Source organism: Ursus americanus, chromosome 11 (assembly GCF_024610735.1).
Source record: "Ursus americanus isolate L20-20 chromosome 11, mUrsAme1.1.p, whole genome shotgun sequence".
Lineage (NCBI taxonomy): Eukaryota > Metazoa > Chordata > Mammalia > Carnivora > Ursidae > Ursus > Ursus americanus.
In genome coordinates, this window is record NC_142137.1 from 39,545,514 (window position 1) to 39,570,445 (window position 24,932).

At 44.9% G+C, this 24,932-nt stretch overlaps 1 protein-coding gene across 1 annotated transcript; it reads right to left on the reverse strand.

Moving 5' to 3' along the window:
• Positions 1–1,140: 1,140 nt before the first annotated feature.
• On the reverse strand, positions 1,141–20,526 carry HDDC2 (HD domain containing 2). Its single transcript, XM_045805617.2, has 6 exons — positions 20,376–20,526; positions 19,099–19,220; positions 17,176–17,278; positions 12,220–12,288; positions 2,912–3,050; positions 1,141–1,473 (listed from the first exon to the last, which is right to left on the reverse strand). The coding sequence occupies exons 1-6, from the start codon at positions 20,457–20,459 to the stop codon at positions 1,376–1,378; spliced, it is 615 nt and encodes a 204-aa protein (XP_045661573.1). The 5' UTR covers positions 20,460–20,526; the 3' UTR covers positions 1,141–1,375.
• Positions 20,527–24,932: the final 4,406 nt, after the last annotated feature.

A 24,932-nucleotide genomic window follows, 5' to 3' on the forward strand; every position in this document is an offset into this window, starting at 1 on the left:
AATACCCCAGGAAGGAGGATTGAGAACTACACGTGAACTTGGTAGGTAGATGGAAAACAGGTGAGTAATGATGACCGGTGGGTGACCAGTAGTATCAAGCCTGACCCAGGAGAGGCTTCCTAATCTATGAATTCATGAAAATTACAGCAGGCAAAACATCCCAAGTAAAACTTCAGGGCCACAGGAAATTGGTTATAAATATTTGAATTTTTATCTGCAATTATCTTATGGGTGTATGTTCATGCCAGGAGAAAGAAACCTCCAGAATTCTGGTAGGATGCAACAGCGTGCTGAAGCAAAGCGGCATTGCTCTTTTCAGCGCAGAGCAGCTACACGTACACGTGCGCTGCTTCTGAAGAGATCATGCTCTTTGCTTCTGGCAGATTGGGTATCCATGGATACCGCAAAGAGTTTCCAAAGAAACGCTGCCTAGAATATTACCACACCAGCCTAACAGGCCTTCACGTGGAAACTGACATTTGAATTAAAGGGACAGGCACTGCTTCCCACCAGAATCCTGGGCAGCTTGGCATGGCTAGTCTTCTTTTCCTCACCATTCAATGGTGGTGCGTCATTTAAAGGCAAGCAGGGTAGGTTACTTACCCAATGAAAGCAAATGAGGGGAAGAAACCAGGTCTGTGTTCCCTACGTAAGGCGCAAGGACCCCAGGAATACTCTTCTGATGACAGATTTCTTACCTGGTGATCAGTGTTCTTATAAATCAAGGTCTGAATATTTATAAATCAGGTGGGGAAAAATTACACAGAGGAAGACAAGTGGCATTTGACACCGTGTGCCTGAATTCATATCCCCAGATGGACGAGGGGGAGAGGCAGAACCTGTTAACACGTTTACAAGTCTATGATCAAGGGCCAAACAATGTGGCTCCACGGAGTGGTAGTCTGAACAAGGCAGTATTTCGTCAGTGCCCCGTGATACCTTCTTTTCCTTGCATCCATGTCACTAAGTCAGCTGAAGAATCCGTTCTTAAAAGTCACTGTAACTTAAGTTTCCATCATTCCATGAATCTGGCCTTCAGGGTTGTAGGTTATTAGCTTAGAATAAAATGATTTAAAATCTCCAATAAATATTCCAAAGCTTAAGGTTTTAAAAATTTATTTATTTAGTTTATACAAACGTCCCGCCCTCCTCCCCCTCGCCGCCCCCAGTCTTCATCCGGGGCATTTTCAGGACCACATCCTGTTCTGTGGCTTCTTTTATTATCCAGATTGTATCACACGTTTCTTACTGGAGTCCAGGCAATGGAATATAAACAGACTCATATCTGGGGAATCAACACAGCAACAGTGGCAAAACACAGCACCACAGAGGGAAAAACACAATGTCACAGGAGTGCGGCAACAGAGAGGACACGTCAGGAGCTTGGCTCACGGGGGGCAGCAGCTATGTTGGCGTTTCTTTCTGCCTCAAGTTCAGAAACAAGCTGGACTATCTCTGGGTGACTGAATTTTCCTGCAAGGCAAGAAGACAGGGAAGAAGATACAAGAGAATCCATCAATGGATCCAGCTTGATCCCAGGCTTTTCAGGGGCTCGACTCTGAGATTCACTCCAACGCAGAAGAACACAACTCCAGGTCCTAGGGAGGGGACCACGTGGAGATCATGGTCCGTCACCCCGGATGCCACCAAGCATTAGGGATGAGAATCGGACAAAGAACTGTCCCATTAGGCAGAGCTAGGGGAAACCTCACCAGGCAGCCTCTGAATGCTTCTACTGGGAACTACAAAGAAACTCACTGAGACCTGCAGGATAAGCTGGTGAGCCCGGCTGGCAGAGTCAGGAGGTAATGACAAGAATCCAATACAGAAATAACAAGGGCCTTGTCTGAGGCAGAGAAGTGGGGCCGGAAAGAGGGAAGGAAGATGGAATCAACCTCAGGGTGAGGCACATCACGCTCTAGAGCACGGCCTGAGCTGGGAGCCACGGGACGTCCCGAGCCGTCTCAGACAGACAATCTCTGGCAGTGCTCTTAGGGGAGACTGAGGAAGTCCAGGGGACGAGAGACAGGGCTGTGCTCTGGGGAGCCACACGAACCCCAGCCAGCACTCCTACAGCGAACTGAGCTTCACCAGAAACTGTGTCACCATGAAGACACCCGAGGCTTACGCCCGGTATTATTGTAAGCACTTCACGTGAACTACTCCACTAGATCTTCAAATAACTCTACAAAGTAGAGTCTATAATGACCCTTATTTTAAAGATTTTTTTTTTAGTAATCTCTATACCCCATGGTGCTCAAACTCACAACCCTGAGATCAAGAGTTGCATGCTCTACTGACTGAGCCAGTCAGGCGCCCCTATAATTATCCTTATTTTAAAAATATGGAAACTAAGGCCCAGAGCTAGGGTAAGTAATTTGCTGGACAATACGTGGGTTATATGTGGCAGAACTAGAACCAGTTGAACTCCAGGTCCGCGCTATGAAGCACTGTAATGCCAACGGTGACTTCGACGGTTTAGGGTTATCTACTTTTCACATCTCTTTTTCTACCTCCATCTTCCATGACTTTACTTCTATAAATCACTTCCAGATTATAATGCGCTTTCATAGACATTCTCTCTCTTGAGTCTCGAAATCCACCTACGGCTCAAGTAGGGTAAGCTTTATGCTTTCCCTTTTTCAGAGAGGACACCGAGAGGCCAGGACACTGCCCAGGGGCACAGAGGCAGGTGTGAACGCGAACCTGGCCTGCTGCTCAGACCCCAGGGGGGCGTGCTCGCCCACGCCAGGCTGCCTCTCACCAGGAAGCCCACCACTTCCCCTTCAGATGCTCCATATGGAAGCGTCATCAGAAGGTAACGACAGCGGATCTCACTGACGCGACGTCAGTCACTCCGCTAGGAGTAAGCCCAGCTAAAATGGTGTTTACTGAAAATCGCACGGAGTACCTGCTGTGGAATCATAGAAGTCCTGCAGCCGCCCAGGTCTGTTCTCCAGGTCTTCATACTCAGATGCCTGAAGAATCATCTCGCACTGGTCCAGCTGCTTCACAAACTTGGCTTCTGCACTTGACTGGGTCTCATACTCCTGAGGAAAGGGACCACGAAAGCAGCATGATGAGAGCTGTGGGGCAGGGTATTCCGGGAAAGTTTTGATTCTGGTACTGAAATCAGACTCGCGGGTAAAAGCACCTTCTGTACTGGCCACGCCCCCTTGACTGGGCACAAGCCCTTCGCAGAGCCGCTGCCTCTGTAACCACCGCTAGCTCTCAGCACTCCGCGCAAGATGTGCCGCGATTCTGCGCATTCCCCCGGATGCCTGCAAAGTCTCATCTGTTTGCAGCGACACTCCAAGCGTTCTCCTTCCCGTCTGGTACCTTGTCTTCAAGGTCATTATTCTTTCACCCACCGGAGTGGCAGAGGTCTTTCTAACTTCAAGCTACTATTTCATTGCATGCTTCTCAAATTATTTCCCTCCCCATTTAAAAATGGTCAGGCTTCCTTTTCAAGTGAATTTCTAGCTTTCTCATTGAATTTTGGCTGTCCCTTTACAATGGAAATCTCTGTCCTTGCTTTCCAAACAGGGCCCCTGGGGTATGACTCTGGAGGACACTGTCAGGATCTGCGGGTTCTTGGCGCAATGGCATGTGCACACGTACTGGTGACAGAGAGGTGCTGAAGCCAGTGGACGGGGAGCAAGCATTTTGCCTTCTGGTCCCTCCCTCCTCAGCGCAAACCTGAAACAAGAAGCTCCGGGAGGGCTGCTTCGTAGAGCATGACACATGTCACACGACCGCAAGCCCCAATTAATACTATATAGAATCGTTTTTCTGTTAAGACCAAAGTGTTCCCAACTGGTTTCCCTGCAATGTTCTCATTTGTAATTCCACCCCAGATGTGTCTGGATGATGAACCTGTCATGCTTTCTTGGCAGAGTGATGTGATGTGAATCACTGAAGGTTTCTCGGTTTTTATTAGATGCCTTATTCTTACAGAGGCAGTTATTTGGATTCTGATAGAGCTGAAATTGTACAGGGAAATCATTTTAATACAAAACCAAATACATTTTGTTTTATTTCAAAGGCACTTAAAAATAATTACCTTTATTTAAATGCTTGTTCACATTTATAATTATATATTTATATTTAATAATTTCAAGTTCATTATTCAACAAAAAAGAAGTGGAATATACTCGAGGCATAGCAGTCCAGGATTTTTCTCTATTGAAAGTAAGAAAAAAAGATTTCAAGACCATTAGGAAATGACCACACACTTTGTAACAAATTCTGGTGAAATTACATGTTTCTTTTAAAAATATAAATTGTTGGGTTTTTCCTCAAAAAGTAATGGTACAGGCATTTCCCAATTTCATTTTCCAACAATGAGGCAGGGCAAGGAGAACAGTGAAGCCAAGAAAGCTCTAGAAGAAGACACCATGGCATCTTTGGGGAACTTACTGCAAGCAGTTTCTCATGACAGGATGCAGAATTAATTGCAGGAGGAAGAGGAGACAGAAGAGGCTGAGGGGAGGAAGGGTCAGCCCCTGAAAGGCCTCGTGGTTTGTGACAAGGGGCTGCTGCTTATCCTGCAGCTACTGGACGTCACTGAAAGGTTTCAGGCCAGGAGGGTCATGATCAGATTTGCATTTTAGAAAGATCATCCTACCTTGAGTGTGGAAAATGGCTAGACCGGAGGCAGAGCAGTCAGGCTCTGAGACGTGGCAGCACCAGCAGAGCAGCTGGGAGAGTCTGATCTCGCCTAATCTCGTGGCAATGAAGATGGGACAAGTGGGCAGATTTGAAAAACACTAAGGACGAAGAAGTGAACCAGAACGTGAACGTGAACGAAAGGAAAAGCTGAGAACGACTTCCTAGTTTCTGGCACGGGTAACTCAAGAGGGAGCTAGGGGAGAAACAGACCCAAAAAACTGACAGAGCAAAGAAACAGCAAAACCAAAACCTAATGAACACATATAACAAAACTACGGAACATAACATTACCATGAATCACAGAATATACTTTAAGCGGGGACAAATCACGTCCAGCCATAAGCCCTGCTTTCCATCAGCAGGAGCAACAGGGCATCTGATGGACCTGAGAAGAGAAGAACCTCTCCCTCCAGTAGCAGCTGATGCAAGCGCAGCCCTGGTGAACTCACCAGGCTGACCTGCTTACCCCAGGACAGGGCCAGAAACAGAAACTGCTGGGGGTGGAATCAAAACTGAGTGGGGTAAGGATAACAAGATGAAGGAAAGAAAAAGTCCAGACAAAAGTGGGGAAAGAGAACAAAGCCAAGGAATCTCTGAACACAAGCCACCATACATTTTAACCTTACATTAAAAAATAACACAAGACAGACGAGGTAGCTCTGTGAAGTTCAAAAAATTTATCTGGGGACACGTTGGTGGCTCAGTCGGTTAAACGTCTGACTCGATTTCAGCTCAGGTCACAGTCTCAGGGTCGTGTGATCAAGCCCTGCGTTGGGCTCCGCACTCAGCTGGGAGTCTGCTAGGAGATCCTCTCTCTCCCTCTGCCCCTGCCTTCCCCTCTCAAATAAATAAATAAATAAATAAATCTTAAAAAAAAAAGTTATCTGAATCAAGTTTCCTTCCAAAAGTTCAGGAAAACTATTTGTGTATCAAAATGAGCAACAGGAAAAGCACAGAGATCAGATCCCGCACAAGCCTGCGAGAAGGTAAAGAGGGCAAGGAGGGAAGGACCTCGCTACAGATAATTCACATCAGACAGACATTCTTTATTTTTTTTTAAAGGATCAAATCTATAAGAAACTACTTCAAAAAGAACTAAAAGATGCTAAGAAAATGGTAAGACATGAAAGAATCATATAAAAAACATTAGAGAGAAAAGAAAAAGTAATTTTCACAGCGAAGGCTAAGCAAACAGAAACACAGCGCTATTTAAACATGATAAATAATACTTTGAGAGAAACAGAAATTGAAAAGGAAATTAGGTTTAAAAGTCAAGAAGAAATGAAGATGATATAAAGGAATTGAGGGAAGGCGACAAATATTAAAAACAGGCAAAGAAGAACCAACACACAGACATGTAGGCGTTTGGGAGGAAAAAAGGAAACCAAAGTAAAACTATATTCAAAAAAATTTTCTTGAAATTAATTTTTTTTAATTTGAAAGTATATATTGAAAACACACACTAAGTAGCTAAGGATATTAACCCAGAAGGACCAACACCAAGACATATTCTGATAAAATTACCACGTATATTAAAAAAAATCCTTTGGATACCAATGCAGAAAGAACATTGGACATATAAGGAAAATAATTATTAGACTTTGCTTTATGACCAAAGAGAATGGGAGCAATGTATTTAAGATATTCAAGGAAAGAAACTGGGAGCCAAGGACTTTTTATCAAGTGAGAGTGGCCTTCCAGTATAAAGAACACAGAGGCAAGATTTAGAGCATATTGTTCCTGGGAGCCCTTCTTGAAGAACCTACAGGAGAAAAAGTTTCAGACAGCCAAAATGACCGGGACAAACTGACAGAAGGACAGCTAGTGAGTATCACCAGGTACTTGCAGAACTAAGGTTCGGTGAGGTGTAAGAAACGGTATGTTACGGTTAATGTAATGTCATGGTAATATAACAATCTAGATAGAGAACAATGTAGGTAGAGTACAACTGTAAAAAAAAAAAAATACAGGAATTGAGATAGCACAGGCAAAACAATTTTTTAAACTGTTTTCAGTGATTGGAATTGATGATGGTGGAATATACAATTGTTATTCTGAGACGGGTGCATGAGTAGAGAAGGATAAAGCCTTTATAATCAGGACTCCTTGTGTGGAAGAAAGAATATAGAAGAGGTTAAGACATACCATACAAGAGATTAAGTAAAAACCGTGCAGTACTGTATTTGAATTGGAAATATCACCATGAACCCATGAGGCATACACACATATATATCCTAACTCTGTCCATTAAAAAACATAAAAACCATAACCAACTCAGTAGCAGCAAGTACCCCACTGCACATACTGTGGCCTTGAAATAACACTGCCTATTAACACAAAAAAACAAAATAGGAGGTCTGGCTGAAGCGTGTTCGAGATGAATGAGGCTGGACCATCCTGCCATTCCTGCTGTCAGGGAAGCAACCAAAGTCAGGTGTTTTTACCCCACCTCGCCTGTATGACCTGCAACCAGAGTAGATGAGGAAAAAGCCTCTGCTAATACAATTATTTCAGCTACTAAATGAAAGCAAGACAAAAACATTAGTTTATTACAATTCTCAATGGGATGAAGGGATGTAATCATCAAGAAAACCCAGACATTATGTGCCTCATGATGAAAGAATCCAACACCATCTACAGTTTTGCCAAAGATCCAACGTGAGTCTGATTCAGCCTCTGGATCCAGAGGCCCATGTGCAGAAAACAGAACAGAAGACCAGAACCACATCATGAGTGCGCAAAACCCAGACTGCGGAGAACTCTGTAAGCCAGATGGTCTGGATTCTTCAACAGATAATTTGAAAGAAAAAGAAAGAGATAGGATGAGGGTTGAGGGGGAAGGGGGGTGTAGATTAAAGGAGATTTAAAAGATACATTAAGCTTTTTAAAAAATGGGCAGGATTAAACTAAAATGTTGGAGGATGACTGCTTAGGGGATAAAACCATAAAGAAAATCAAGGGATCCTTGTGAAAATCAGGGCAGTGGTCACTTTTGGAGGAAGGGAGTGGTTGGGCTTGGTTGGGGCACAAGAAAGGGCTTCTGGGGGGAAGCAGTGGCACAGTTCTAAATCTTTTTATTTTTTTAAGATTTTATTCATTTATTTGACGGACAGAGAGCACAAGCAGGGGGAGTGGCAGAGGGAGAAGCAGGCTCCCCGCTGAGTAGAGAGCCCGAGGAGGGGACTCCCCCCAGGACCCTGGGATCATGACCTGAGGCGAAGGCAGACGCCTGGCCATCTGAGCCACCCAGGCGCCCAGCACAGTTCCAAATCTTGATGTAGGTGGTAGTCACAAGGGTGTTATCCTTCCAGTAAGGATTACTGGAACTGTGCTGTACACAGGTGTTTGTGTCCTTTTCTGTGTTTTACTTTTCAATAAGATGGCCTTGAAAACAGTAGCAATGGCTGAAGGAAATGAGGGTGCCGGGACCTGGCTGAGCCGGATGTTGAGGTGGAGCCGTCCTTTAGGCTGCTGGCCTTGCAAGTCCGGAGCTTAGGAGGAAGATTTTCAGGAGAACACCTGAAAGGACACAGTCCTGGGAAGGGAACATCGGCTCTGATCAAGTCAGCCAAGCCAGAGGAACACCTGAACAAACTCCGAAAGAAGAGCCCGAAAGGTACAAAGGAACTCAGGAGGGAGCAAGGGCACAGACGTGAGGGAGCAGAGAACTTGAACCACGCGAGGCCCCATCTTCTGTGTGGCCCAGGTGTCAGGTGCACTTGGGCAGAGAAGGGCTCCAGGATGCAGCCAAGCCAAGTCTGTGACCTCAGCAAGAGCCGCGTGGGGGCCTGAGTCACGTGGTGGGCTGTGGGGAGCACAGACATTCGGAAATCAAGGTATTGGCAGGACTGGTTCTTTCCGAGGGCTGTGAGGAAGAGTCTGCTGCAGGCCCTTCTCCTTGGCTTCACATGGCCTCCCTCATGTTCACATGGTGCTCCCCCAATATGTGTCTCTGTGTCCAAGTTCCCCTTCTTATAAGGACACCAGTCATATTGGATTAGAACCCACTCTAATGACCCCATTTTAACTCAATTATCCCTCTAAAAATATTATCTCCAAAAAATTTTTTTAATCCTAGCTCAGGAAAAAAAAAAAATTCTCCACAGTTATTATTTCCTCTTTGGAGAACACTTGAAATGATATAGTTATATTTCAAGATTAACAATAAAAATTTGAAATATAATTATTTAAAAAAAAAAACCTCCTTTACAGTATCACTAAAAAGCCTTGTCAATTCATTCAACAAATATTTATTGCCCATGTCGTATATTATATTTTACTAGGTATTGAGAATAAACTATTGAATGGAGAAGAAAAAAGATATCCTATCTTTAAATAAGGTCTTATTCAGAGGTACATATGAATTTTAGGGGGACACGATTCAATCCATATCCAAAAGAGAAGAGGGGAGAGGGATATCTTCTTCTGAGGTACCGCTGGGAGCTAGGCTTTTTCGCCAAAAGATTCTGTGGACTGTGAAAACCATGTATTGTGGAAAGTGATACCCCAGTTCTTGAAATACAGGCTTTAACAGGCATAGGATGGGGAGAAATGGTCAAAGAAATTAGGGACAATTCTAATGTTTAACACTCTTCTTTCCAAAATGATATTAGACATTAGGGATGTCAATTTTCCTGCTCTGTTTTCATGATTTCTTTTTTTTTTCCCTAAAGATTTTATATATTTATTTGACAGAGAGAGACAGCCAGCGAGAGAGGGAACACAAGCAGGGGGAATGGGAGAGGAAGAAGCAGGCTCCCAGGGGAGGAGCCCGATGCGGCGCTCGATCCCAGGTCTCCAGGATCATGCCCTGAGCTGAAGGCAGACGCTTAACGACTGAGCCACCCAGGCGCCCGTTTTCATGATTTCGAAATAAACTTAAATATACATGTGCCCACCAGCATTGGGACCCTCGTACACATGCTCACACTTCCGTGGAGAGTAAACACTGGGACTTATATGTATGCTCAGTCTGTGCCTGCAGGGCCCTGGTGACCTTACCTCTTGGCCTGAGGCGGCTACCTCACTCATAGGGGTGTATGAATTGGTTAAGGAGAGCTGAAGACCCATGAATACTATTCTCTGTGAATAAATTCCTATAATTCTGTCTGAAAAACGTATTGCTGTTTATTGACATGGTCCTCACTTCCCCTCCTCTGGCTCTTAATAGAAAAACAAGCTCCCAACCCTTCCAGAGCATGCAAAGATGATGTTCATGTCAGCAAGTAAAAAAGCTCACGATTTTTCTCCTCCGCATCGATCAACATCCCACAGTCTCACCAACAAAGTAATTTAAATCCTTGCTATCTTCTTTTAAGCTCTTGGCCGGCCCGGCAGCAACAATTCTCAAGGAGGACTGTCACATTCCAAGGGGCCAACTGTGTACCTGGCCTGAGATCTTTAACAAGATTAATTAATTCAACCACTGACTTTTACAAGATCATAAAACTGTCACTCATTTTGGGGGTTATCAAGTCATTTAATGCTCTTTATTTTATATTTTTTCCAAATCCAAAGTATTTTTGTCATGTTTTTGTTTGGAAGCTACTTAAAGGAGACTTTGCAGTAAATTTAAATTAATTTTTGTAATTAAAGCATATTTTGCAGTAAGCTTTTTTCAGTCAGTTGCTGATGGCTAACTGAGAAAATAATTTAACAGATACTGCCACTGTGTTTACAATAACTAGGAGACACAAGGGTACCAATTCTTATAAAAGGTTTTCAAATTGTGGGAGTCTTTCCTTCTTAGAGACATGGGATTAGTTTCATAAGCTCAGGGCCATTTTTTTTTTCTTTCTATGTATGAAATGCAACCCAACTCCACTCCATCATTCCTCAATTCATAGTGTTCCAGAAGTTCTCTTGCAAGTACGTACTTTGGCACAAGGGACTCTTTTCCCTGAAGCAACCCCGTCACACCTAGTAACAGACGCCACCTGGGCCAGCCTCCAGCTAGACACCATGCATACTTTGCCAGATGTAATTTTCACAATTATTTGGCAAGGCAGGTATTAACGGGCCACGGTCTTTTACCTTAAAATCTGTTTCAGTTTTCAGCATATTTTTCATTTAGAAAATAATATGGTATGTATAGTACATATTACAGAAACTCCCTAGGGGGGTCTAGGGCCGACTCAGTTGACAAACAGATGAATATTTCTATGTCAAAGCACACTGATTTTCACACGGGGGGGGGGGCTCTAAATAGCCTCATGTTGATTCAGGTAAGATTTTACTGTGTGAGGTCAAGTTAGATCAGTTTGTTGTTGTTATTATTGTTGTTGTTTTTAACTGGCTCCCTGAACTTTGTAGATTTCCTAATTATGGTGAAGGGCATATGCAGCTGTAGTCTCATGTTCTGGGAGAAACAGGCCGACGAGAGCCAAGCCACTCACCCGAGGGAGGTGGGATTCAAACCCAGGTCTCCCTGGTGGCAAGTCCTGCTCTCTGCATCACAGCCTACAGCCTCAAGAGGGGATGCGTATTTCATCCCCTAATCCAGCTAACCCACGGAAATGACAGCATGCCACAGAATCTGACCACTGAGTAAAATGGCAATTTTAGGAGAAACATTTATTCAGGGTTCAACACCTGAATACAACACCTCAACACTTCCTAACTTGTCCCTCAGTCTTCCCCAGTCAAGGAAAGAGCTGACCAGCACGCTAGGAAGTGGGAAGGGAACTCTGCCAGCTTGGAGGCTCTGGGGAGAGCAAGGCACGGTGGAAGCCTGAAGATGTAAGAGAAAAGGTGGAAGATCAGCCTCTGAAGGCAGGAGCAGGGGGTGGGGCTTTGAAGGAGCCGTGAAAAGTGAGAGTGTGAGGTCGGTGGGGGTCCAGGGGCTCAAGCAAGGAAGGGCCAGTGTGGACTGGAGGCAAGTGAGAAACTGCAGTAGACGAGGGTCTCTTTGCTGTTGTTTTCCCTTCACAAATGAAAACCAGCACTAGGAGGGGGAAGCAACAGGAGAACAATGGCTTTCTTTGCTCTTTCCACTCTTCCTGCCCTTTCTCTCCGGCCAACGGGCCTCCCACCTTGCTGTCAAGCACTGGGAAGGGAACGAGCACCCACAGGGTCCCCGCTCTGCGCTGGGCATCATGGCAGCACTTTACTTGGACCAGACTCAGCCCCGAACAACCCTTCAAGGTTTCACAGATGAGCATCAGACTCAGAGAGGGGAATACGCCCATGTTCGGAGCCAGGAAGTGGCGAGGGCCCACGTTCTTTCCAAGGACCAGAAATGGGTGGGTGGGCATGGGGTTGTCAGGGTAGGGGGGAACGAGAGCAATGCAACAGGAAATCCAGGGGGCTCTGAGTCAAGATCTGTACCAGGCATTATGGTGTCAAGGGAAATGGGGAAATTGGAGGGAAGAAAAATTTTTATCAGCCATGAGAAATTCCTGAACCAGCCAGGAGGTGAGAAACAGACACAAACCAGAAAGTAGTAAGTTAGAGACAGCTTGTGATAATAATCTAAGTCAACGAAAACACTGATGAGCCATATAAACTCAATCACAATACATTAGAAAGCAACCTATCATATGTACTTACTTCCCAAAGTTCATAGAGCTCCTTTCTGAGATCCTCTGGGAGGAGCTGGGTTAGCTGCTTCATAGCTTCCTGAAATATCAAACAGTTATTTTAATCATGATCACATTTATCTAGTTAACAACTCAACTACGAAAGCCGAATAATGGGCTCAAACTCTTACACAGAGCTCCCCAAAGGGCAGTGGAATATTGGGCAATATTTATGGCTTCTAAGGAGGGCAGTTGTGTGCATGAAAGAAACGTGTGTATTTATTCACAGGGCTTCGCTGAGCATATGTTTTGTGGTCTGCAGCACATCAGACACCAAAAAAAGGACAAGGAGGAGGGTGTGAGAGGATTACAGAAATATCAGAAGTGAGGCCAAGGATTTTACATCTTATGGATGAATCGCAAGATGGCCACGTGAATTTTAAACATAAACATACAAAAGTTCAAAACAAACCTGAGAACAAGAACAGGAAAGTAACACTGAATTACAAAGCTCAAAGAAATTGCTCATATACTATTAATTCATTTTCTATTAATATTTTTATTGTGTAACATAAAGCACTACACAAATGGGCAGTTATTGTCATTAGCATACAGGAAACGGCATGAGAGGATTTTGCAGGCTCACACACACACGGGCTGAAAGGGGGTATTCAAAGATAATTAGCGGGACGCCTGGGTGGCTCTCAGTTGGTTTAAGCGTCTGCCTTTGGCTCAGGTCATGATCCCGGGGTCCTGGGATCGAGTCCTGTATCAGGCTCTCTGCTTCTCCCTCTCCCTCTGCCTGCCGCTCTCCCTGCTTGTGTGCTCGCTCTCTCTCTCTGACAAATAAATAAATTAAATTTAAAAAAGAAGAAGATAATTAGCCACACCATCCAGGTACTATCTGAACCATTCAAGAGCATCCCTGATCACGTCTTGCCCTCCCTCTGTAACCATGTCCAGGGGTGGGAATCCAGCACCTCAGGAGGCTGCCCAAATGGGCTTTAAGCAGCATGGACAGAAAATACTTTCTTACATCAAGCTGAAAATTGTTCGTGCAGGTCTCCCACTATGCCCAACCCCAGCCCCCCAGCGTGCCACCCTCACCCACAAACACAATATCAAGTAGGTGGGCAGGGGCCCAGTGGGGCCAGAATCTCTGGGCCACGGGAAGGCCATGTGACTCAGACCAGCCGTTTGAGGGGCACCTGCATGATTTGTCCAGCAGAGGCTAGGGAAAAAATGCCACGGAATACCACCATTTCCAGAGCAAACCGTATGTGCCAGTGTCTACAAACATCACCACCTCCAACGGTTTGTAGCACACCACCCTCAGTGTATCAAATTTATGCTATTTTGTGTCTGCATTTGCCTTTCTTTCTTTTTCATAAAGCAGTAAAATGCTTGAGAAAATCTCTGCATTTTCAAAAATTAAAGGTGTCTTTATAAATAGATTGCCTTTCTCTACATTATTCCAAAAACACAAGCCTGTCCATTGCTTTTGTTTGGAAAAAGCTAACTAAGTAATATGTATTTACAGGTATATAAAAACCTAAACCTTTAGATTATTTTATTTCCTTTCGGGTGATGTCCTCAGCACCGAACACAGTGACTGATGAGTGGTCTGACCACGGCTGGAGAGGACGGAACCAATGCCTCCGTCATGCCAGATACTCTATTACGCAAAGGTAGCCGAAGACTGAGATCAGCTTTTTGGAGATCACATCCAATTACTGACTTACTGATAAACTCCCTGTTGATTAAAACCATCATGTCCTTTAAAAAAACAAAACACAACAAATGCGTTGTTGCTCTCTTCTTAAAAATTGAACAATGAATTTCCGGATCTACACTCGTTGATACCATCTGTTATTACACAATCAGATCGCTCTTTGAGGCTGCTACGGTAGTCGATATTCCTTGTTTGGCAACACACACCACAGAACTGTGCCTACCTTTTAAATGAACCCTCCGAAAACGACTTCGCTACACTGCAGGGTACCCGGCTGCATATGCCAGACTTGTCCTCCCGGTGGTGAGCCCCGCTGCTCCCACTTCTATACGGAGTTTCGCCTTGTCCACACAGATTTAAGGTGGGAATATTCCTAGCTTCTTCCCGTTAGCAAGCACGCCAAGAATTTGCCAAAAGTCCTGAGCTGAATAAGATTTCAGCAAACGTCTTGGGTCAGTTTTGCGTCAAGCCCCCAGAAAGCATCCCGCATCCTTCAGACCTCACTGGGGAGGCTGAGCAGTGTAGAGCTCACTGCAAACTACAGATTCGAATGGGGTCTGGAGCCTGACTTGCTTAGGACTGGCTGTGGAACCCTCAGCAAGGTGCCTAACCTCTTTGTCCTTCAGGTCTCGCATCTGTAAAACGGGGTTAGTAATGGCAAGCATCCCCGAGGGGGCTGTCATGAGGATGAAGCTCGTCACAGCGCCAAAGCTCGTGGCATCTGGCACATGATCAGCAATCTATAAAATGTTCACGATACTTTTCAGTTTCTCAATTTCACCAGGTTCACTCCCGTAATAAAGCTTGGTTCTTCTCCTTTTAACCTCTTGGTTCTTCAGCAACTTTCAGCAACTTTAACCCTGGCGGATACATGCCTACCATGACTCAGCCTTCCGACCGCATGGTTTTCTCTTCGAGAAGAGAATAACCTGCCGTTGCTGTATCCCAGCCTCGAGTTCCGCCCCGCGGGTCCCTGATGATCCCTGCGACGCTTCGTTCACCAACTCGGGTTACGGTGTAAAGTCTGTTTTGTCTGATTTAGGAAGGGGATCAGACAACAAGTATTGCTTTTGGCCCTAAATCTTCTCTTCCATGCCCTCGTTTTCCCTTTCATCTTAATACCTACTCTCCTCCAAAGCAAGCAGCCTTCCAAGTTCACCGAGTATTTTCCCTGCCTCCGACTCCAGTTTAAGCCTTCCTGAGGCAGTCGGCTGGCCTCTGGGCGAGTCCCGCTGCCTGATTCTCATTACGTGCATTCCACCTTGAGCCAAGAATCCCTCATTTAATTATCTTAAGGCATGGTTCAGACATCCAAATCTTGTTCATAAACTCCATCTGCATAAAGAATTGTTCACCTTCCAGATCTTCCTCTCTGTTCCCAAATCCTCAGCCCTCTTCCAAGCCTTTGGTTTCTTGTCTAAGAACCTCTGGTTCTTCAACATGCTTCCCCCGTCCCTCCTGATTATGGCCTTGAGGCCCGTGGGAAACACAGGAGTGGGAGGCAGCCAGGAGGTACAATGAGGCCGGAAAAATTCACCTCGTTGTCAGGACAGGGCGTCCAGGAGGGCAGAAGCACGCTCTGTTCAGCCCCACCAGGCACTCTCCACAAGGTGTCACTGGCCAGGCCTCACTCCTGTCAAGACAGCAGCCGGTCTTCTCTCACCTCCAGTGGCTGGAGAGCCTGCCCGTGGACGCTTTCTTCTCCAAGAGGCTCTGACTTATTCTTCTGTGGAGGAAGCCTCAGATTCATTATGCACCTTCATGGGGACAGTTTGCCTTTTCTTCTTGCTCTGTGTCACTTTACAGTCTCCGAGGACCCTCTGGTACTTCAACATAGCATTCCTCCTCCACAATGTCCAGACTGACCCTTGGATAAAACTACCCTGCATCCTGAAATGAGCTGTATAATTAGGGTGTTTTTCTCCCCATCCCTTTCCTCTATGTCATGTCGTCTCGCGACACCCTCTGGGTCAGGGCTAATTCTTTTCCAACACTTGGTATGTTGAACTAATTGGCTTTTTTTCATATTAATTCTGCCAATCAATCTAGGAACGCTTTATACACAGATTCCTACAGAAGAACAATGCCTCAACCTTCTTCCTTTTTACAGGCTGTCATGATGCTGAGCCTATATTCTGGATCTGTATTTTGGCAGGAAGAACACATTCCTTACACAATTTCCCTTGTTCCCATAATGTTGGAATTCCTAAATTGGTATTCCCAGAGCTTCTCGCCTCTGGGCGGATAAAAATACTTCTGGCTACTGAACTCCAGTCTCTCCAGCTCTGAGAACAGCTGTTCAAGCCCACCTGTCCTGTTAAAGCATTTTTATGAAGGATCCATCCACCTAGCAATTTAGGACCGATCTCCTATAATAAAAGTAGCTTGCAATAATCCCTGAGAGGACCAGCTATTCAACATTAAAAAACAAAACAAAAACAAAACACAAAACCTTCCTGGATTTTCCAATCTCTGCCCCAAATGTGTCTTCTTCCTCTTTGGCCCTGGGTTCTGAATTTAGAGCCCAAATTGATATTGATTTAGTATTCTTTTGATGTTCGTTTCTTACTATTACAAATATATTTCTTTACTTCTAACCAATAAATTAAAAGACTAACTGAAAATTCACAAGTAATTATAATAATGATTAGACTTGTGATTGTATAGAACTTTCCTCCAAAGAGCTTAACCAGCATGGAGAATTCCTTCCAGTTCTAGCTACTTCTCTTGTTCTAATGAAAGCCATACTGTCTATGTCCACCTACTAATGAGAACAGAAACCCAGCAGTTTCCTGTCCCTGTGTTAGACAAGGCTGGGAGCAGGCATACTTTCCTGATCTTGCGTTAAACAAGGTTGAGGAAAACCAATACCAGTGTGCTGTGCTGCTTACGCCAGGAAGAAATCCTTGCTTCTGGAAGATAAGACCGTCAACCACCCAAGTAGAGTAAGCGCTTACAGCTTACTCCTCAAGGCTCTCATTACGACTCTGCCTCACCAGTCCTACCAGTCCAAGGTTATTTTGTCCTACACTCGTGCAATCTAACTAGTGGCCCATCTCGTAAGATCCATCCAACCATCCTCCAGCCCAGGCTCTCAGACTCTATAAATACCCTCTCCAGAGTTCCCCTGCCTGAGACACTGCTCAAATTCTGCCAAGGTGCTCTCCCTTACTGCCACGGGTCCAAGAAACTTAGCTTTGCTTCTGCAACAGGTGTCTCTGGCGGTCTCTGGTAGAGTCAATCGTTAACACTGACCTCTTCTCGCCTATGTTTTTCTTCTTTGGGGATGTTATCTGCTGGCGCTATGTCCCCCACGATGCATTCTGCCATATCGTGAACCAGGGCTAGGCGTACGCATCTGACCAGGCGAGAAATGTGAATAATGACACAAAATTAGATTCACTACAAGTTCCTTCTCTAGACTATTTTGAAGATGCATTTTTGTCCTCCACCCTCACAGGGTATGTTAATGCAGTATTTTCTAAAGTAATTGTATTCTTCTAGCCCCCAACAGTTCCAATTCGAAACTTCTAGTTAATATTCAACACAATAATGCATGAATGCAGGGGAAACTGTTAGCATGAATTTTTTTTTTAAATGGCTGGTTTTTCAAATATCATTTTAAAAGGTTGATAACTTCAGATGACAGCCAGGAGGAGATGATCTGGTGATAGCATTTACTTACTGATACAAGATTCAGAAACAATCATTTCCCCATATACTAGTTAGATGTCACAATGAGGCTCTTTATTATAGAGAAATGGGTGGAGTAGGACAGATCTGGGTCCAAACCCAGCAACCTTTTATTAGCTGTGTGACCTTTGCCAAGTTACCTAATTTCTTTAAGTGCTCGATTCTTTTATCATCTGTAAAAAAGGGACAGCAATACATCATAAGGTTGGTATAAACACTAAATTTGATCATGTGTATTCCTGGCACATGTGGGTCATTAAGCAAATGGCTATGATTATTAGTGATGAGGATAAACACTGTCAAAATAATGAAGGCAGGTCATGATCCAAGTGCCCCCAAGGGCCAGTCTGTGTCACGTGCCCACTATGTCCAAGGCAGCACAAGGCCGAACAATCTCCTCACAGGTGTTCCATCTACAGCCTGTCTCTGACATCCCGGTCAAATCTCCAACCACTCTCAAGTTTGTTATCTCTGCTCCGCACCGCGTTCGTCTTGTACTTTTTGCCAAAAATCCCACTTCCACATCAGCTACCGAGTAACAGCTCTCAACTCTAATGAACCTTTGCTACAATCAAATTGATCTACTTATCTTTTCCAAAATAGACTTTTCATTTCCTACCACTGGGGCTTTGGTTGTGATGGCCTCCTCTGTGCACTGTGCCTTCCACTTCTCTACCCAGTCAACTCTTCAGAGCTGACCTCAGATTCATGCCACCCCCTCTGTTAAGATCACTCAAGAACACGTGATCTCTTCTATTAGAATACTTTGCCAGTTTTTTCTTAAGCTTTTTATTTATTTATCTATTTTTAAAGTAATCCCTAAACCCAGTGTGGGGCTCGAACTCCTGACCCCAAGATCAAGAGTCACATGCTCTACTGACTGAGCCAGCCAGGTGCCCCAATCTTGCTAACTTTTGAATATCACTAATTTTGGACTTTTTATAGAAGCCAGTTGGGACCTGTGTCATTCATGGGAGACTTCCTTACCATCTTAATATTGTTAGGAAACTTTGTCCCGTGCTCAAAAAGCATTTTAGGCACCTGTTGACTGAAGGAGAGGCTATCTCTTTCTCAGCTACATCTCGCACATACCCCTCCAAAACGTCACCCCACAAATGGGTGTTAGTTTTCATGAAAGGGGCTAGAGTAAAGCACACAGCGTACTAATGCAATGACAGGATTTTAGACATACCACATTCACTGTCAAGGCCCTGCAAATCCTGATATCACACTTACATCTTTTTGAGACCACGGCAGGCTCTGTCACTTGCCAAGAGAAAACCCAGAATTTACAATTGAAGCAATTGAAGTTTACAATTTGAAGCAATCAACACACATAATTCCCCTTTCTACAGCCTGAACCAGATAATTTCTCCTGACAGATAAACTAACCTGCAAGAACTGGATACAGGCATCAGTCACGGGAAGCGGCGCGTACCCACAGACCAGAGATCCTAACAAGCATCAGAGTTCATGTCGGCTTACCGGTCTTTGTTAAGGTGTTTGTCTTTGGTCACCAGAGCCATAACTGCCATCCTGTACATGTGATCTGATACACTCTCCGGCCTCTCAACGTTTCTGTATACCCAGCCAGTCCGTGGGACTCTCTGATGAAAATGAAGAAGAGAAAGAAGCTTATAAAAATAAATATTTAAACTATGTGCTATGCTCTTCAAGAGAAGCCCAAGGAATAGGGTATAGAAGCAGGGTCATAGTTTCAGAAAGTGTTGAAAAGTGCTTAACTAACCAAATGATCAACACCTGTTATCAAATAAACCAGTGAGGTCAGAGAATAAGAAAGAGGAGAGGGAGAAATAATTCACAAAAATACAGTGAAGGGGTCCAACAGTCAAGTTACTCCGTGTTACTAAGGTGTAAATTATGGAACATAGACGAGTCCTTTAGACATAAAAATAAAACTGGAAAGTATTGTGTTTTTCCTAACTACAAGAGCTGGGACTTTCTGCATCAAACAACCCCATTCAACACCTGTAGAAAACACCGGTGAAAGCTCTGAACTTGAACAAGGGATAGACTTCCCAATTTGGAAGCAGAAAGGCCAAAGGCATTTCTCGTTGCTCCTGCTACCACCAGTCATGATTCTGCCTTCTGTTCAGATCAGGATGTAATCTTGTGAGGCTGCTTTTTCTCCCCAGGACTCTACATTTCTGAAGAATTGTATGAACAGTCGCAATAGCTGCAGGTGACAGATAATCGGCTTTTAACTTGTAGAAATTCTGCAAAATCACCAATGAGGGGTAGAGGAGGGTGGAGTGGACAGGGAGGCCAAACAGGACACAACTTAACATGTGCACTATATAAAATCTTCCGTTAAAAAAAAAAAAAAGTCTTGTTATTTCTAGAAGTCGCTGAGAGGCAGATTTAAAGCACCCCACTTAAAATCTGCCGGACTGATGGATTCTGCTCTTCCCCCCAGCTGCTCCGAAACCCGCCCCCCCCCACCCCGGCCCTGGCTGCTCAGAGGCCCAGTTGAGGGGTCTTGAGCCCCAGGGCAGAAGCAGGAGAGCACGGACCGCGCCAGCTGCTCTCCGGAAACCTCTGGAATGGCTGCCCAGGCCGGCAGACGCGCCCCCGCATCCAGAGGAGTTTCTGGGCCCACCCCTGCCAGGCGGGGAGGGCGGAAGAAGGGGGGCGACGGCCCCAGCCACCGCGAGCCGGAGCTCCGGAGCGCCGCGGCCACCCCGCCTCTCCCCGCGCGCCGCCCGCCCGGCCCCAAGCGGCCCGGCCCGGCGCCGGCTCACCTTGAGCTGTCCCACCAGCCGCAGGAACTGCAGCAGGTTCCCGGCCCCGCGGCCCAACACGGCCGCAGCGGACACAGAAGCCATGCGGCCAAGGGTCCCGCGGTTCGGAGCAGGCCGCTAGGCCGCCTCCTGAAGCTCCTCCCCCTCCTCCGCCTCCTCCCCCTCGTCCTCCCCCCTCCTCCCCCTCCTCCTCCCTCCCCCTCCTCCTCCCCTTTCCTACCCCTCCTCCTCCCCTTTCCTCCCCCTTCTCCTCCCTCCCCCTCCTGCTTGTCCTCCCTCTCCCTCCTCCCTCCCCAACCTTCTCTTCCCCTCCAGACTCCTTCCCATTCCTCTCTCCTCCTCCACTTCCTCACCGGGTTGTCCCAGACCCGTATGGAAAAGAAGTGTTCCACTTTCCCAGCCTCAATGTCTGCCCCCCAGGCATTGCACCATCCCTGGAGACCAAGTGCTTGGTCATCACTTGTTTGCTAATCTCCACTCCACTGAACGCCCTCAAACTTTTAAAGGGATTGCAGTTGGGTAGGGGAGCCTTTGGAGGAGGGGGAGGGCTATGCAAAATTGCCTGAAAATCTTGCCTTTTAGCAACTCAGCGTCTGATTGGGGGAAGAAATAAAGAACTCTACTTCAAGGTGGGCAGTCTCTGAATATTTTAACAGAGGCACAAGGAAAGTATTTGGGAAGGGAGAAGTCCATTGGGAGAGACAAAAGTACTGGGAGAACCCCGGACTAGCCCTAAAGGGCTCGGGAGTGAAAGCAGTCCCATGCTGAAATCACAGTCTTCCTAACATCTCAAGCCCTGAAGAACCCCCTTACTCCAAAAAGCTGGTCAGCGTCTGTCTCAACCATCTGTCTTAGTTAAATCCACAACCAACGGTACCAGTTTTTAAAGGCACTTAGTAGACACGCATACACAAGGACTCGGGGAGAGGGTAATGTCGAAAACAGACTCTATGGGGCAGGGAGTAAGGAGGGAGATCATTGAGGAGACTATTGAAATAAATCTCTGGGGAGATGATTTGGGTTTCATCCAGAGTGGTGGTAGTACAGACGGTGAGAGGTTGTTACTTTTGTGCACGACTTGAAGGTAGGACTAAGGAGGTTTGTGACGGATTGGACTGGACTGGACTGGAGTATGAGAGAAAGAGAAGGATGATGCCACAAAACGTGGCCTGACTAACTGGAAGGATGGAGTTACTATTTAGCAAGCTGGAGAAAATTGCAAGAAGAGTACATTGTGGGGAATCAGAAGTTTGGTAACTGGGGTCACCCAACATTCAGAATTTGGGAATGGGGGAAGCAGTCAGTGAGGTAGGAAGAGGGCTAAGGGATAGTTGTGTTCTAGGAGCCAAATGAAGAAAATACCTCGAGAAGGAAAGAATGTGGCTGTTGTGTGTTGGTTTGTTATGATTTTCAAGTCAACTTGTTTATGACAAAAATGAAATTGTTTTTAAGAGCAAAGTTGTTTTGATTAAGAATGAAGTAAGCCGTGACAGGCTATCGTCATCTCATCTCTTGTTGTTTATATGCACTCAGGAGCTTAGCTGCTGAGGGGCTGCGTTGGGGGTTTATCAGTAAAAACACACGAAGAAGTAACTTTGGCAGGTGGACGTTTAGACTATAAATACCGAGAGTTTGTAAGGCCTGTGGGAGAGGGTTTGGTCTGAGCAAGCTGATTCTCTTTGCTGATCTCAATAGCTCTTCAAAGACCTTGGGGCAACTAACCCCTGTTGCTGTAAAGACAATTCTGACCCTCAGTGGCAAAAGCCACTCAGTAGCAAAACCTTAGCAGTGGCAGGCCACGGGGATCTTCTCGCCCGTCAGCAGGGCTACCATCGTTCCCCAGCAAACTGCTCTAGCAAGGGGGGACATCAGCGGCTGGTTGGCTAACCCAGCTCTCCTGAGTACACTTCAACTAAATTTGGGCTTTATTTCCTTCACCGTCCCTGACCTGGAACAATTGTGTGATTAATTTATCATTGTTTTGAGAATGTTATTTCTTTATTGGATATTAAGAGATATTACCGTATATGCTATGCGTTTATGAAATTCCTACAATCAACCTGTGATAAATAAATAGCTGGCACAGACAAACTCAACTCTGAGGATTAATTTGCCTCCCCCCAAAATCAGTGCTCAACTAAGTCAATGTTATTTGGATAGGATTGAGATTTGATTACCGGATTTGGCAAATTCAGTGTCATTCGTGATGGTGACAAGAGCAGTTTCAATGTAGAGGGGCAAGCAGAAGGCTAACTGGAGATCATTCCAGAGAAAACAGGAGTGAGTGTTGTAACTCATTTCGAATAGAGGGGGGCTACTAGAAAAGAGGTGTTTTGTTTTGTTCTGCTTCATTTTTTTTTTAAAAAAAGAAGATATTATAGTATGTTAATTTACCGGGTAGAGGTAATCTAGTAGCGAGTGAAAAATTGATGATGTAAGAGACAAAAGAGATAAATGCTGGAATGATGGCCTTGAGCAGATAAAAGAGGATGCAATCCAGTGTGCAAGTGGAAAGATTAATCTGAGAAATTTGGAGGATTCATCCATAGTACAGGAGGAAAGAAAGTATACAGTAACTAATTCATGGCAGATGTGGTCACAGGAGATTGTAGGGTTCTCTTCTGATTGCTTCTACCTTCTCACTGAATTAGGAAGCAAAGTCTGGACTAGGTTATGTTGTAGTAACAAGCAACCTCTGTATTGTGACAGTTTATCACATCAAAGGCTTGTTCCTCTCTTGCTAAATGTCTACTGCTGCTAAGCCCTCGGATGCTGCTCTATCTCATCCAAGAAGGTAGGGGGCGCTCTGTGCTCCTCTATGGCTGAAACTCGGGGGGGGGGGCATCTGCCTCTTAAAACCTGTCTTTGGAAGTGATATACCACCCTTCTAGATATCATTGGCCAAAAGAAGCAATATCACCATATCTAACTATAAAGTGGGGCCATGGAGTGCAATCTTACCACTCTTCTTGAAGGAAAGGAAACGAAGATATTTGTGAATGGAGGAGGCATTGGACGCTTATGGAGAGTGAAGGCATAAAGCAATTATTCTGGAGAGTGGGACAAAGGAGTAAATATGACTAAGCACCAAAGGAATGCCAAGGACAGTGGCAGTGGGGCATGTATTAAAAATGGTTAGGATGATGGACTAGAAGCTATTTCTATGGTGCTAGGTGGTGCCAAATGAAGGATCAGAGACCAAGTAGTCAGGTACCCTGGAGGAAAAGAAAAACCAACAGAAGTCCAGTGGAATAAGAAAGCTGAGGATGTTTGATTTCCAGAAGGATATAATGAGGAACATTCTGGAGATGAGACTGCAAGTCAGATGGTAAATGTGTGGTGCAACCTGTAGTGTTTCTTCTTTTGCCAACGATGCCTTGATTTCCCCATTTATGCAGGCTTTATTCATGAGTAGCTCTACTTGTATTTGCTACTTGCTTTACAAAATACATGCGAGTTCTCTTTCCTTTGTGTAGTGAGCTGTAAAGAATTTCTCCAGTTGCCTAAGTTATCAGGAGTTAGAAGACATTAAATCGGTGAGAAACTATGAATTGCGTAGATGTAGTTTCTGAAAGTCCCTATTATAAAGATGATAATGGATTTTTTTGAAGGGATTTTATTATCCAAAAATAAATGGTTACAACAATTCAAAAAGTAGTGTCAACTTGTTGCTTTTCTAAACTCCAAAGATGGATCAGGACTTCTAAGAGGGCTTATTCCTTGCTTGTCATCAAAAATACCAAGAAGAAAGTGACTATAGTACATAGAATAATGGCCTCCCAAGGATGTCTGTCTGCTAATATCCAGAGCCTGTGAATATGTTATATTATATGGCAAAGGGGAATGCAACAGATGGAATTTAGTTTGCTAATCAGCTAGACTTAAAACAGAGAGATTATATTGGATTATCTAGATGGGCTAAATGTAATCACCAGGGTCCTTGAACGTGGAAGGGGGAGACAGAAGATTAAGTATGAGAGTGATGCCATATGAGAAGGATTCAACTGGCCATTGCTGGCTTTGAAGACAGAAGGAGGTCATGAGCCAAGGAACATGGGCAATCTCTACAAGGTAGAAAAGGCAAGAAAATTAGGTTTTCCTCTCAAACCTCCAGAAAGGAATGCAGCCTGGCCTTTATTTTAGCCCTGGGAGAGCTGCTTTGGACTTTTGACCACCAGAGCTGTTAGATAATACATTTGTGTTGGATCAAGAGTGTCTTAAGTTTGTGACAAGGTGTTATAGCAGCAATAGGAAACTAATAGAGTGACTAATCATATTGGATAACCTTGACCCCTTTTAACCTTTTCCACTGTTTTTTTTTTCCCCCAAAGAAGGGAAATTGGCAAGGCTGTTTGCACTCTACCAAACCAGTGGTTTATTTCAAAGACCTGGTGGCCAATCAATAGCATTGGGCGAAATAGGAATCAATTTGTTTCTGCAGAAAGGTTGCGCATTTTAAGCAATGGGTAAGGAAAACTCTTTGGCACCATTTACTTGAGTCCATTAGAAGAAAAGATAAAATTAGTAGGCTCTCACTAGAGGGACGCTTCCCTTGGG